This window comes from Chrysochloris asiatica, unplaced genomic scaffold (genome assembly GCF_000296735.1).
Source record: "Chrysochloris asiatica unplaced genomic scaffold, ChrAsi1.0 scaffold00004, whole genome shotgun sequence".
Classification (NCBI taxonomy): domain Eukaryota; kingdom Metazoa; phylum Chordata; class Mammalia; order Afrosoricida; family Chrysochloridae; genus Chrysochloris; species Chrysochloris asiatica.
In genome coordinates, this window is record NW_006408522.1 from 23138340 (window position 1) to 23154148 (window position 15809).

Below are 15809 nucleotides of genomic sequence, written 5' to 3' on the forward strand. Positions count from 1 at the left end.
TGACTGCTGCTTCCATGAGTGTTGATAGTTGATCCAAGAAGAATGAAGTCCTTGACAACTTCAATCTTTTCTCCATTGATAAGAATGTTGTTTACTGCATGTGTATGCACTCTTTATACATACATTGGTGGTACAGGGATTAACGTGTTTAGCTGCATATCAAAAAGCCAGTAGTTTGAACCTGCCAGTCACTTCACAAGAGAAAGACATGGCGGTCTGCTTCATAAAGACATACGTCTCAGGAACTCTATGGAGCAGTTCTCCATTGTCCTGTAGGGTCACCAATGAGTCGGAACTGACTCCATAGCAATGGATTTGATTATGTTCTCAATATGCGTATGAGGACACTCTTACATTCGTGATGTCAATCAAATAGCTCAGATAGCTATAAACCACTACACACCCCTTAGGTTGTTAGTATAAGCAAATGACTAAGCTATTTAAATAAGATACCTCCTATGTAAAATAGGACTGCAACTAATTGTATTTACCTCATACACTTATTGTAGAGAATAAATACAAAAATGCATTTGAAATGCTTAATTTAATGCCACGCCTAATAAATGTAGTTGTTGTTAAGGTGTAGCACTGTGGGTGAATGCACTGGACTGTAAAGTCAGTTTGAACTGCAAGGTTGGCCATTCCAATTCTCCTCGGAAGCCCTATACAGAGTCACTATGAGTTGGAATTGACTTGATGGCATTTAACAACACTGTTGTTAATATTGTTACTTATTAAGTGCCATTGAGTCGGTTCTGACCCATAGCGACCCAGTATAGGGTTTCCAAGGAGTGGCTGGTGAGCTTGAATCGCTGTTCTTGTGGTTCAAACAGACTTTGCTGTCTAGCGCATTAACCCACAGCTCCACACGGGCTGTTTTGGGTATCCAGTGCTGCTATGGATGACAAATACCACAAGTTGAACAGTTTTTTTCGCACAGTTTAGTAGACTAGAAGTTCAAATTCCGAATGCTAACTCCAGGGCAAGGCTGTCTCCGTCAGCTCTGGGGAAAGGTCCTTGTCTCCTTTCAGCATCTGTGGAGCTAGTAGTTCTTGGAGATCTCTGTGCATCCTGCCATCAGTCTTCCCTTGGCTCTCAGAGCTTCACAGTACAAGGAGCTCAGGCCAAAGGCTGCACTCCACTTCTGCCTCTTCTATCTGGGGAGGAATAGATCCCTCTGTCTGCTCACATTTCTCTCCTTTTATCCCTTGTAAACCCTTGGGAATCTCTCGTACATCAGATCAGAGTTCTGGTGGGATTAAGGGTAATGTATTCCACCCTGATTCCTTTTATTGGGTTTTCACATCAGATCATATCACAGGGAACCATCATAGAACTGCCAAGTCTTGGAGAATCATGGTCCAGCCCAACTGACACATCATTTGTTGTTGTTGGTAAGTGCCGTTGAGTCGATTCCGACCCATAGCGACCCTGTATAGCATTTCCGAGAAGTAGCTGATGAGTTTGAACCGCTGACCTTGCAGTTCAAACAGCTTTGCAGTCTGGAGCATTAACGCACAGCACCATACTAGGACACATCATTTGGGGGGACACAATTCAATCCATGACATGTGCTAATCATAAAAGGAAACATTGTCTTACTTAATCTAATCCTCATCACCTAATTACTGTGGGAATATGTGCATTTTTAGCCCAGCAATTTTAGGACTCTTGTTTTGGTTTTAGGAATAAACACTTATCTCTGATTTACTTGGTTGTGGGTATTTGTTCAAAGAGATTAGGAAAAAATAATGTGGCTTTAGTCTTCCAAATCAGAATAATATTGTCCCTTGTAGAGACTGTGTCTGAGGGATGCCTTATTAAGAACTCTTTGTTTCATAAGGTTGGACTAATTTTCAACTGTGCACATTCTGTTCCCTCAAAATGCTTTCCTTTCTTTCTACGTGGCACCAACACAGAGCAGAATGTTCGGATTACTACAATGCCACCCCGATTCATGAGGCTCAGGAGAACCAGCCTCACCCGCAAGGTGTGACTGGGCTTCGGAACTTGGGTAACTCATGCTACATGAATGCCATCTTACAGTGTCTCTGCAGTGTCTCGCCGCTGGTGGAATACTTTCTCTCCGGAAAGTATATTACTGCTCTTCAAAAGTAAGTCCACTTGTGTTCTCTACAGTCCAGTCTGCTTCTTCAGGTCAAGTTAGGGAAGGGACCATCTGATGTCCCTCTTAAGGGCCAAACAACTCAGTCAAAGCTACAGCTACCCAATCAGTGTCAGATGACCCAATAAGCAATGTAAGCATGGGTTTACATGAGCTTACTTACTAATCTTCAATGAACCATTTCACATTTTGCATTACATCCAAGATTTTGTTTCCAGGTATAGCTGCCGTCTCTCTCTCTCCCAAGCCCAATGCACCTTCCTATAGAATCTAAGTTTCATTTCAAATCCCTTATAGCGGTGGGGGATCCAGTAAGCAAGGAAACATGGGCTTATTTGTTCAACAGTTTCACTGCAGATTGGTGAGTCAGTGCTTAGGGTGAGGAAAGCGGAAAGGTCAACTGAGGAATGAATGAAGGTCCGCTTTTGATTTGATGCCCCAGCTCCCATTTTTAGGTGCTTTCTTTTCATCAATTCAGCCAGAAACAGGTCCTTTCCTTCTTCCAAGGAGCTGCGGTGAGGTTGCCACTGCTTTTGCCTACCTGATGACAGACATGTGGCTTGGGGACTCAGACTGTGTCTCACCAGAAATATTTCAGTCCGCTCTTGGAAACCTCTACCCGGCATTTATGAAAAAAACACAGCAGGATGCCCAAGAGTTCTTGATTTATGTCCTGAACGAACTTCATGAAGCTCTGAAGAAGGTAAGTGGAATACTAGGCCCGGAGCTAGGATTGTCCTTGCGCTTCATCAGCTACTTTTATTTTCCATCGTTTTCATTCAGTAACAAAAACAATTACTACTCTGTGTCAAATTCCTCGCTAGGTGCTGGGGTGTGGAACATTCAAGTAAGTGTGAAATAGGTTTGATTGACCAAACTTAGCCAATCATCAGAATCACCTGGGAAGATTTTAAAACACAGATTCTGAGACCCCTACAGTCTTCTGTCTTTTGAAAAAAGCCCACTTGCCACTAATCGTCCAAGATGTAGGAATCTTTCATGGATTCTCACTCTTGGCCCTGTGTGTGTCAGAGAAGAGCTGCGCTCCAGAGCCTTCTAAATGGCTACTCTTTAGGAAATGAATCGCCAGCCCTTAGACACCTTTGGTGGACTCCAACATCTAACTTTCTAGTTAGCAGCTAAATATAACAACTGTTTGCAGCACCTAGGGGCTCTACTACTAATCTAGGACTTTGCAAATAAAAACTGCCTGGCCTAATTTTTTTTTTTTTAATAAATGTTTTATTGTGAATTGTGTGATAGTCTACATGGGAGAACATTAGCTTTACATTCATTCTATCATACATCATTTCATTGGCATAGTTACCATCCCGTCCATGCATCCTCACCCAACCAAAGGGTGTACCCTGTAAGCCTGCACCCCGCACCCTCACCACAGTCCTCAGCCCCTTTCCATCTCCTGATCCCGAGTCCCCAGCCACACCATCTCTTGACATTGTCTTCTCTGCCTCCATCTCAGGCCTCACTGCTTCTCTGGGTAGGATCCCGCTCTCTGCTTTTCTCCATTGATGGTCCTAGGGTCCTCCGCTCCTAGACTGAAAAGTTAATCACTCTCCTCCTTGCTACAAAATGTCCACCTTTAGATTTCCAACCCTCACAATCAGTCCTGATAACAATTATTCACTATTGCATCACAAGAGACCCATCTGTATTTTGTTTCATCAGCCCTTCCTGGACAGGCTGGATACTATTCACTGGAGACTCTACCTCCCTCCACGCCCTCTGGATCTAGGGTCCCTCTTGAAAGCTTATAAGCCAGTCACTTCTTACCTTTGTACCCCTCCTCCCATTTTGGGTAGCCAATGTCCAAGTTGCCCATCCCTGTCTACCCTTTGTGTGGAGGAGGTGGGAATAGTTCTTGCAGCAGGGATTTGTTTCCTCTTTTGAGCTACTGCATTTATAGGTGTAGGCTGGCCTAATTTTTTTTATAGTGGAAATTACTTTTTTGAAATATATTCCTCATGAGGACTTAACAACTTAAAATAGATTCTCTGGGTACCTGTAAACTCGTGAAAATCTGAAAACTTGGTATTAGATTAAGGGGTAAACCTGCAGACTTGGAAGTTTCTTCATACCGAACATCCTCACCTGAGCTCTTTGTTATGTTGGGACACACATTTGATAGAGTTTCTAGGGGTTTGTCTTTACTTACGGAACTCACTGCCTTCAATGCTAGCCTACGATGCACATGCCATAAAGTTATGTCCTTGTGCTGATGGTAGCTCATCTCATAGCTAATATTCAGGAAATACTTAGCATCAACATCACCAACTAGGCATTGTTAAGTGCCGTTGAGTCAGTTCCGACTCACAGCGACCCTGTATAGGATTTCTGAGGAGTGGCTGTTGGATTTAACCTGCTGACCTGATGGGTAACTGTCTGGTGCTTACCCTACAGCACCACACTTGTTGTTGTTACAATGTTGGTACTTACATTGAGTGGATTCCAACTCATTGCAACCCCGTATAGGGTTTCCAAGGAGCAGCTGGTGGGTTTCAATTGCTGACCTTTTGATTTGCAACTCAGTGCTTATCCTACAGCACACTAGGACTCCACAAACTATTGTTGTTGTTAAGTGTTGAGTCAGTTCCAACTCATAGCAACCATGTATAGGGCTTCCAAGGAGCAGCTGATGGCCTTGAACCACCAACCTTTTGACTCAAACCAACTTTGCAGGTCAGCACATTATCTATTGATGATTCTCATTTTCCAGCCTCATTTCCACTTTTCATTTGTACTAGTAACAAGATAAACATGGCAATTAGTCCTTTTTATTTGAGCTGGAAGGGAGGGTGGTGATCAGTAACTCCCGGGGCCCTCATTGGCAGCCTGTCTGAAATGAACGGCGCCCTGACTTCCTAGCTGACCTTGGGAAGGGGACATTCACTTGCTCTCAGGGTGGACAGCCTTGGCAGTACAGCAAGCAAGCGTGGGACAGTGTGCTCAGTTCCAGACTAAAGCTGGCTGTACAGTTCACGAGTCTTCAGTACACATAGCCTACGTTTGCTGCTGTTAATACCTTCCAGCTGGTTCCGACCCATAGTGACCCTGTATAGGGTTTCCAAAGAGTGGCTGGTGAACTTGAACCACTGACTTTGCAGTTCAAATGGACCTTGCAGTCCAGTGCATTAGTCCACAGCACCACACCAAGAATCCTGTAGATCTAAAAATCACAAAAATTCAAGGTGCGCTCCCTGAAACGTTATGTAAGCTAGATTCAAGCCAGACCACCAGGCTAGTGGAAGTAGGTTGTGTTAAGGAATTAAGATGTGCTCTTTTTAAAAGTGCATTTTCTAACAAAGAGAGGAAATGAGGGTATGGGGCATACGCTGAGGGGCTAGAGGAAAGATTAAGTTCCTTATTTTAGCTCTAGATCAGACCCTTTACCCTCTTCCCAGGCAACCCTGGTCCCCGGGCACTAAGTCATACTGTCACAGGCTGTTGGCACACCAAACTACCAGCGCTCAAACCCAAGCCACTGTCATCCATTGGATTCTGACTCAGGGGCTCTGGGAGAACTTGTCCCTAAGGTTTCTGAGACTAAATCTTTACGGAAATAAGCAGCCACATCTATCTCTAACTATCAGAGTCAGGGGAACCTTTGTTATTTTTATTTGTTTACAAATAACTAATCAATGTTCCCTTTGGGGGTGGTGGGAACTTCTCTCTGGGTTCAGTATCACCAAAGAAGGTCATTTGAGAAAGGATTTACTCAAAGATGCTGCAAGAAGGCGATGGCCAGTGAGTCCTCCATCATCAGCCAGCTGTTTGAAGGGCAGCTCAACTCTGGGATCACGTGCTTGAAGTGCGAGAACTGCAGCTACAGGAACGAAGACTTCACGGTCCTCTCACTCCCCATTCCCTCCCAGTATCAGTGCTCTCTTCAGGTAGGACCCCCCAGTTCCTGCACTTGCTTTTGTCTGGTTTTACCCCCAGCTTGGAGCTTCTCAGGCTTGAGTCCTACATTTGTTCATATGAGTGGGCTTCTCTGTAACTTAAAAAAAAAAAAAAAAAAATTGGAAGCCCATGAGGGGAGTATTTCATTGAAAAGCAACATACAAATTAAAAGTTACTTTTGACAACAAATCCTTACAGCAAGAAACATTCCCACCCCCTCCACACACAGAGTAGACAGAGAGGGGCAACTTGGACATTGGATACCCAAATGGGGAGGGAGGGACTACAAAGGCAAGAAGTAACTGGCTTACAAGCTTTCAAGAGGGAACCTAGAGCTAGGGGGCATGGAGGAAGGCAGAATCTCCAGTGAGTACTATCCAATTTGTCTAGGTGGAGCTGATGAAATGAAATACAGATGGGTTACGTGCGACACTGTAGTGAATAATGGTTATCAAGATGGATTGTGAGTGTTGGAAATGCAAGGGTAGATGTTTTGTAGCAAGGAAGAAAGCGATTATTTCTCCAGTTTAGGAGCGGAGGTCTCTGGGACCACCAACGGATAAGAGCAGAGAACGGGACCCCACCCAGAGAACCGGGGATGCCTGAGATGGAGACAGAGATGATGACATGGAGGGATGAAGCGGCTGGGGACTTTGGATCCAGAGAGGGAGAGGAACTGTGGGCCGAAGACTGAGGGGGGAGGAGGGAGTATAGAGCATGGGCTTCTAGGATATGCCCTTTGGTCGGAAGACAATGCATGGAGGAGATTGGAACCATGGCAATGTAATGATATACGATGGAATGAATATGGAACTGATGTTTTCTCATGTAAACTATGATAAAACTCACAATAAAACATTAAAAAACAAACAAACAAACAAAAAGTTACTTTTGAAAATGTACTCAACAAAACAGCCTCTTTGTAAAACTGGGGGAAAAAATACACAGAATTTATTCAGTCTATTGAGATGGGATCTATAATTTCTTATAAATAATGTATGGCCTTCCCTCACCCCAGAGGCCTGAAGGTCCAGATCAAGGAGACAAGGGGGTGTCAAAAAGTTTGTAGAATAATGGAATTAAGAGAAATTGGAGTTTTTCCACAAGCATTTTGAAGTCCCCTCATAGATACAAAAGCTTTTTACTTTCAATCTTGAGCCTTTGATATTTTAGATCACAGCTATGAAATGAGTTGGGAGGGGAAGAGCGGGATCATCCACTCTCTATGTGTCTTCACCGTAAGTTTGTGCCAAGAGTTCATCTGTAAACAGCCCAGGGGTGGCAGTGAGCGACCATGAGCAGTAAGGAGACAGGAAGCTATGTGTTTGCTTGCAGAATATACACATTTATGTATTTTCTTATTTATGAAAACACATCTCCTGCTAAAAGCTTTCACATAGTTATTTACAAATACCAGAAGTAGAGAATAGAAACACACCACTTACTCAGGATGGGGCTTTGCTCGGAGCTCAAACTGTAAGCTTGTCTGAGCGGTGCTGACATAATCTTTGCTCATCTTTGTCTTTAGGTTAATAGCTTGCAAAGCCTGCAACCTGACCACATTTAAGAAACGTCTTTGTTATCTAGCGCTGCTATAACAGAAATACTGCAAGTGGCTGACTTCAAACACACGTTTGTTTTCTTCTTAGAGTTTAGGAGGCTGGAAGTCCGAATCCGGGGTACTAGCTCTAGGGGAGCGCTCTCTCTGTTGGCTCTGGCGGAAGGTCCTTGCTTCTCACCCATGAGCTCCTTTGACTTGGCTTCTCTCTTCCCCTGTTTCCGCTTGTTTTGTTGTTAGTAGTTAAGTGCTGTTGAGTGGATTCCAACTCATAGAGGCCCCATGTACAACTGCACCATCCTCACAATTGTTGTTGTTTGAACCCACTGTTGCTGCTACCGTGTCAGTCCATCTTGTTTGGGGGTCTTCCTCTTTTTCACTGACCCTCCGCTTTTCTAAGCATGATATCCTTTTCCGGGGACCTTATAATGTGTCCAAAGTGCAAGAGACAAAGTCTTGCCATCCTGGTTTCTAATGAGTATTCTGACTGTACTTCTTCCAAGACAGATTTGGTGTTTGTTCTGGCAGTCCATGGTACTGTTAATATTCTTCTCCAACACCATAATTCAAACGCAATACTTCTCTGATTTTCCTTTTCATTGCCCAACTTTCACATGCATAGGTGGCTACTGAAAATACCATGGCTTAGATCAGGTACATCTGAGTCTTCAAACTAATATCTTTGCTCTTGAACACTTTAAAGAGGTCTTGTGCAGCAGGTTAACCTAATGCAATACATCATTTGATTTCCTGACTGCTGCTTCCATGAGTGTTGATAGTGGATCCAAGCAAGATGAAGTCTTTGACAACTTCAATCTTTTCTGTTTATCATGATGTTATTTATGGTCCTGTTGTAAGGATTTTTGTTTTCTTTACATGGACATGCAATCATATTGAAAGCTGGAGTCTTTGATCTTCATCAGTATTTCAAGTCCTCTTCACTTTCAGCAAGCAAAATTGTGTTATCTGTATATAGCAGGTTGTTAATGAGACTTCCTTCAATCTTGATGCTAAATTCTTCATGTAACCCAGTTTCTCAGATTATTTGCTTACCATACAGATTGAATAGCATGGTGAAACACTACAATCATGATACACACTTCTTCTAATTTTATTCAGCATTCCCTTGTTCAGTTTCCTAGCTTGTTCTTAATCTCTTTCATATGTCAATTAGCACTGATTGAAAACACAGCAGTTTATCTTGTCTTATTTACATAACAAAGATTGTTGTTGTTAGGTGCCATTGAGTCTTGTGCAAAAGAATGAAACACTGCTCAGTCCTGCACCATCCCCACAATCTGTCACTGTGTCAAACCACCGTCTTAGGGGTCTTTCTAATTTTTGTTGACCCTCCACTTTACCAAGCTTGATGTCCTTCTCCAGAGACTAGCCCTTTATGACAACATGTCCAAAGTATGAGAGATGAAGTCTTTCCATCCATCGTGACTTCTAAGGAACATTCTGGCTGTACTTCTACTTTAGTCTGTAGCCTTTGATCTTCATCAGAATTCTTCTTCACTTCCAGTAAACAAGGTTGTATCACCTGAATACCACAGGTTGTTAATGAGTCTTCCTTCAATCCTGCTGCCACGTCCTTCATATAATCCAACTTCTCAGGTTATTTGTTCATCATACAGATTGAGTACGAATGGTGAAAGGATACAAGCCATTCTGTATCCCTGTGCTTTGTTTGAACAACTGCCTTTTGGTCTATGTACAGGTTCCTTAAGAACACAATTAGTGTTCTGCAACATCCATTCTTTGCAATGTTATTCACACTTTGTTATGGTCCACATAGTTGAAAGCCTTTGCATCAAGCATTTTATCTTGAATTAGACAAAAAGATAACCCAGTCTTAATGGGATTATAACCACAGGGAGGTTGGGATTTACAACACGTATTTTCAGGGACATAATTTTGTCCTTAACAGATGTCTCCTGAGATCCTGGGGTCTAATTTTTTTCTGTTCTGTAGTCTTTACTATGGGCTTCCCCAAAAGATTAAGATACGACCATTTTTCAATCACCATATCACATTAGTCATGAGATGAATAACCTGAAACAGCTGCCTGCTTTAGTTAGTGGAAATTGTAAAGTTAATATTATTTTGAAATCAACCAGGAACATTAAAATGTTGATTCAGAGATTATAAATGAGATGGCACTTGGGTCCATTTCAGCAACCAACTAACGAAGAAGTATCTCCTTGGTTGGCTAGGTTTCCTTGCTAGCTCTCCAGCTTACAGGCTGTGGCCCTGCTAGCTCCTGGATTTGACTTTGAGAGAGGCTGTTGAGGGCTGCATTTCTATGGCTGTTCCAAAATGCTGATACAACAGAGATAGAAGTCAGCAAATGCTTTTCTTGTCTCAACAGGACTGCCTCCAGTGTTTTTTTCAACAAGACACACTGTCCTGGAATAACCAAATTCATTGCTCCTTTTGTGAGACCAAGCAAGAAACTGCTGTGAGGACCAGTATTTCCAAAGCACCCAAAATCATTATTTTTCATTTAAAAAGGTATGGATTTTTAGCGATTTATAGTCAGATTTGAAGGTATGATAAGGTCATGAATGTTGGCCTAGCAAAACAGTTTTACAAGATACATTTTCCTGTCAATTTTGGGGCAAATTCACGATTCTCAGAATATATATACAATAAAAAAGGAGTCATGTCTAATTCAAACATCCTCTGAAATCTTTGTTGTTGTTCTTTAGTGCTACTGAGTCGGCGCTGACTCATTGACCCCGAATATGCTTTCTGAGGCTTTAAATCTTCAAGGGAACAGAAAGCCTCCGCTTTCTCCTGCAGCACAGCTGCCAGGCCCAAACTGCAGACATTGTGGCTCTCAGTCTAGTGCTTATCGTATGGAGTCACCGTGCTATGAGCTGGAACCGACTTGACAGCACTAATCAACAATAACAAAGATTTCAAAGGCTATTCAAATTCGATATTAACTCCTATTTCTTCTTGTCCTGTTATCTCAGTTCCAGGCCAGTTCCTTCAGCATTTAGGTGATGAGCTCTTAGGGTCATCAGCTCTACGTGGCTACTGCTGAGTGGGGAGGAGTGGTCAAGACCACAGTGAAGATGGGAATGAAGTATAATTTCAGGATTTTTTCATTCAAAGGAATATGCTTCAAAGCATCTTTCCTGTATGAGCTAGGAGAAAATCCAAAATGGAAGTACAGTGAGGGAGAGGTGGACAGGCAAGCTATGACTCAGAGCTAACAATAATCCAAAAATGCAGCCTTGCAATTAGCAGGAATAGTTTCTGGCTTCTATTCTTTGTTACCATCCCACTTCATTCATTGCTATAAATAGACATATAAGCAGTTAAAATTATTAAGCTCACCAAATAATGAATGACCCAGAACCTGCATGAAGACCGTGAGTTTACATCTTGTGCTGTATTTTGTTGGGTTGGTGCCACTGTCCTTCCTATTGTCTAGACTTCTCTGGGGACTGTGCTGAAGTTTTCAGCCTACACCTGGAATTTAGGGGGTGGAGGAGAGATGGAAACTTCACAGGAGAATCAACATGAAATAATAACATTGAAGGATGAGGAATTTTCCAGATAAAGAAGAGGGAGAAGGAAATAATGTGTGCCAAGGCATTTTGGTCCATATGGTAAATAAATGTGAGGATGGGAAAGGAAGTAGTGATGAGTTGTAAGGCAGGTGAGAGCTTTGTGGAGAGTCTTGGATCAATTACTAAGATACTTGGATTTTATCCTTAGGGCAGAGTAACTTATTTGAGGTGCGTGGTTTGGCAGGGTTGAAAAGGAAACTCAGTGAACTGATGGATGGTTGGGGAAGGGGAGAGCCGGGAGGGGAGAATAATTAAAATGCTGTTGGAAGAGTCTAAATATGAAATAATGATTTGGACTATAGCAGCAATTGAGGTAAAAGAGTGGGGTAGTTTCAACAAGTGTTGAGGCGATATATCTAGAATAAACAGGATTTGAGTAGTGACTCTCTGGGGAGCTGAGGGAAACAAAGAGTGATGTCAAGGGTTCCAAGACTGAGTTCTCAGACGCTGTGTTACAATAAGTTGGAGCAACTTGATCACATCCAACAGCAAAAAATTGATGGTTATCAACTCACTTCAAGTGCATAATCCTGCAATAATGGTGACGTACACAATTGTTACTGTAGGATTGTCAAATTGGCTCCTACTCATAGCCACCCTATATACAACAGACCTCTACACAGTCCTGTGCGATCCTCACAATTGTTATGCTTGTGCCCATTGTTGTTACCACTGTGACAATCCATCTCATTGGACATCTCTGATGGCACTTAACAACAACGCATGTAGATGTATAGATTCATACATAGGCTGAATGGGTGTGGAAGGAAGAGTGGAAATACACCCAGGAACAGATATGGGTTTGACACAGGATATTTGTATATGTGTATTTATGTTTGCTGCAAATATATCCATCCATGAATGTCGTGAATCAAATAGGAGGCAAAGTTATGAAAACTTCTTAGACATAACCAAACACCATAAGGGAATGAGTTGCTGAGCCTGGGGGCTCAGGACTATGTTACAGGGGACACCATGGTGTACAGCCTACTTTGATGAGTAGTCACTGGGGTCTTAAAGCTTGTGAACGGCCATGTAAGGTGCAACTAGTGGTCTCTTCCTGACTGAAGACTAATGGACCACATGACCCCAAGTCTCTATGACCCTGAGACTTGAAAAACTAGATGGTGCCCTGATATTGCTAACTGCTCTGAAAGGGCAGGTGGATGCTGTTATTAAGTGCCATCATGTCATTAGGACTCATAGCGACCCTGTATAGATTTTGTAAGGCTTTTAGGTCTTCGAAGGAGCAGAAAGCCTCATCATTCTCCTACGGAGCAGCTGGCAGGCTTGAACTGTAGACTCTGTGGTTCACAGTCCAGAGCTTATCTTATGGAGCCCCTGAGCTCCCATTTGTACAGTATGCACGAAGTAATCTAAGACATTACTCTTAATTGTATTTGGAATTTGTCAAGGTGTGTGGACTTCATTCATAAGTGGCTCATAAACTTTTTACTTGTATTTCACACACCTATCCCCCCAGGTTTGACATTCAGGGTGCAATGAAAAGAAAACTGAGAACAGATATTCATTACCCACTCACCAACTTGGACCTCACTCCTTACATTTGTCCAATTTTTCGGAAACATCGTAAATACAACCTATGTGCAGTGGTGGTGAGTAAAATATAACAACTATAAAAATACTTTTAAAGAAACTTTAGAATTACTTGCTTATATACCTACACCTGCCATTTCTCCCTGAATTTTCCAACCTCCTTTTTAAAACATAGAGTCTACAAGGCCCTTGTTTTCATCTAGAACATTAGTACTGTGTAAGTGTAAGATGTCTGTATTTTGTGAAATGTCTATACAACTCCTGCCGATTTCCTATTATTTAGTCTTTCCTTATTTTAAATAAAAAACCAAACTTGTCACCGACTCATTGTGACCCTATAGGACGGAGAACTACTTGATAGAGTTTCCAAGATGTTCAATCTCAACAGACAGTCTCAGCTTCCTCGTACAGAGCAGCTGGGGGTGTGAATCAACTTTCAGTTAGCAAATGTTTCATCAGTTCATCACAGTGCCACCAAGGTGCCTCTCATTATAAGAAGTTCTTTAGAAATACTAAGGAGCCGGGTAGTGTTGTAGGATAAGCACTGTCTAACTGCAAAGTCTGCAGCCAAATCCACCAGCGCTCAGGAGGAAGATGAGGCTTTCTGTTCCCATAAAGGTCTGTTGTTATTGTATTCCATCGAGTCGATTTTGACTCATAGTGACCCTGTATAGGGTTTCTGAGGAGTAGCTGGGGCCACACCAAGCCTTCTCCCATAAAGGTTTACAACCTGGGAAACCCTATGCAGTGTTGCTATGAGTGGGGTTCGACTCCATGGTATTGGGTTCCAGGTTTTTCACAAATCCTGGATATGTATTTTTAAATGATCTTCCTCCACTCTGTGACTTGATTTTCCACTCTTGTAATGGTGTCTTTTCATAAAATTAGAAATTTTAATGTAGTCCATTTTATCAATATTTTTCCTTTATGGGTTGTGTTTTTCATGTTAAAAAACTTTGTTTTGTTTTGAGAGGGAAATCTTTATTGTTTTCTTTATAAAAATGTGTCCATCAGGTGGAGGTCAAAGGGGCTGGGCCTATGCTTATGCAGGGACAGCAAAGTAGACCTTCCTGGCCCAGAAGCCTTTGACCTTCTCTAGGGCAGGCCTCAGTAGGCATTCCAGATGATTTATAGGTCCATAGTGAACAATGGGAGCGGTCAGAGGTGAAGGCTCAGTGGGAGAGTAGAGGAGAGTCAGCAGAGGTCACAAGAAGGCCAGAATCCAGGGTCAGGCTATCCTGGTCAAAGTTGAGTTTCTTGGCTGGCAGTTTCTCCTAGCCTTTCAATATACACTAGGTCACTGTTGGCATCAGAGTCATTCAGAGCACTGAAAGTCACATCAGCCTTCTGCTTCGTTATGGGGGATCTCCCCCGGCCTCAGGAACAATGAGCTGCTGGGTGGAGGGGCTGCTGGAGGAGGTGACAAAATACCAGATGTCAACTTCTTGGGCCCTTTATTGGGTGACTCAGCTGGAAGGGGGAATGGCAGAGTCTTCATACACCTTGCGCTTCACTGTGGTCTTTATCTAAGGTCCCGCGGGAGAAGAGTCAGCCACGGGATGCAGCTGTATTGTCAGTTCCCCGAGCTTCTTTGTGAAGGCTGCAGAAGCCTCAGAGAATCTCTCTGTGGAGGCTGACATCATGGCTCCGGGCCCTCCTCACAGAGATGCTGCCACCGCCGCTGCCATGGCAAACGGGCCACGGAAAGCCAGGCAACCCCATGTTAAAAAACTTCTGTATGCCACAGTTAAAGTATTTTTTCCTAGAAAATTGATTGTTTTACATTTCCAAATTTATTGACATCAAGTTGCTCATTATCTTGATGTTTCAAAATCTGTATTGTATTCATAGATATCCTAGGCATTAGTGAGTGGAAATGGACAGGTATTGGCCATTTTGAATCTGACATTCACATAGTTTACTATGCCAGGAATGACAAATTGAAGAGGAATGGCATCACATTCATCATCTAAAGTACGTAACAAGATTTGTCTGAGAACAAACAAGATGGCAGAGAGTGTGGAAGTGCAATGAGGAGCTGCGTCAGCAACAACACAGAAGACCGGACTAAGCAGGCTCAGGGGATGGTGTCAGAACTCTGAACCACATATAAAGGAATATTTACAAGGTTTGAAGGTTATAGATAGGGGAATTTGTAGCAGGAGCAAGAAATACATTGCTTTCTAATTCAAGACGCTCAGCTGTTCCTAACCACCATTTTGGGTGAGACCAAGCAGGGAAAGGATCAGGGCAGCCTGACAGAACCGCGGAGACAAAGGTGGGGACTTTTTTTTTTTTTGTATCTATTCATTGGTCCCTTGTTGTCTATGCACCTCCATTCTGGTGACTAGAGGGGGTGCCAGATTGAATAGACATCACACCTCCACTCCCAGAGGGTTCTACTAGGCATGTGCACAGATCTCCTCAAAATTTAAAGAGACAGTTTCCAATTAAAACCAAACAGCCATAACCGGCCCTGAACTGTTTAAAACTAGAAAAAAGGCCTGAACGGGCATTGTGGAGCAAGACAGGCATAATAAAAACAAAATAAACCAAAAATTAAATCCTGAGTTATGTCACAATGACCAACAGTGGCATCTTGAATTTTCTCAGGAAGAAGAGTGAAAAGGGAAGCCCATCTCCTGATTACATCTACCTGGAGGCATTCAGAAAGCATAAAAAATAGAAAAACACACACCCATCTAAGTATTAAGGCCACAGATAACTCCTGAATACACCCAAAAAACAGAAGCAGATGATCGTATCTGCACATGTCCAGAAATGAGATAAAGTGACTGAGGCAAATGAGCTGGAAGTAGACCTACACTCCATACTGGAAGATGGGTAGGCTTTGGAAATGCTGGAGAAGGAATTCAGAAAAATAATTATAAAATCTATCAAAACACTATACAGTGGAGTTGAGAAAAATAAGGAAGTCAGGAAAGCGCTACAGGAAGAATCAAATAAGATAAATACAGCATTGGAAACAATTCAAAACCTACAGAAAGAGGTCCAAACGATAATAATAGAATGTCAGAAATGGACAATACACTGAAAGGGCAAAGGA

General features: G+C 42.5%; 1 protein-coding gene and 1 pseudogene across 1 annotated transcript in view; one reads left to right on the forward strand and one right to left on the reverse strand.

The window, feature by feature from the left end:
* LOC102842525 (putative ubiquitin carboxyl-terminal hydrolase 50-like) overlaps window positions 1-15809 on the forward strand; it is a 32404-nt gene that overhangs the window by 2844 nt on the left and 13751 nt on the right. Inside the window, exons 2-6 of the mRNA XM_006831655.1 lie at window positions 1920-2114; window positions 2633-2828; window positions 5824-6033; window positions 9973-10115; window positions 12669-12801. Coding sequence (XP_006831718.1) covers window positions 1920-2114; window positions 2633-2828; window positions 5824-6033; window positions 9973-10115; window positions 12669-12801 — 877 coding nt within the window. The remainder of the gene's footprint in view (window positions 1-1919; window positions 2115-2632; window positions 2829-5823; window positions 6034-9972; window positions 10116-12668; window positions 12802-15809) is intronic.
* LOC102823748 lies at window positions 13915-14385 on the reverse strand (annotated as a pseudogene).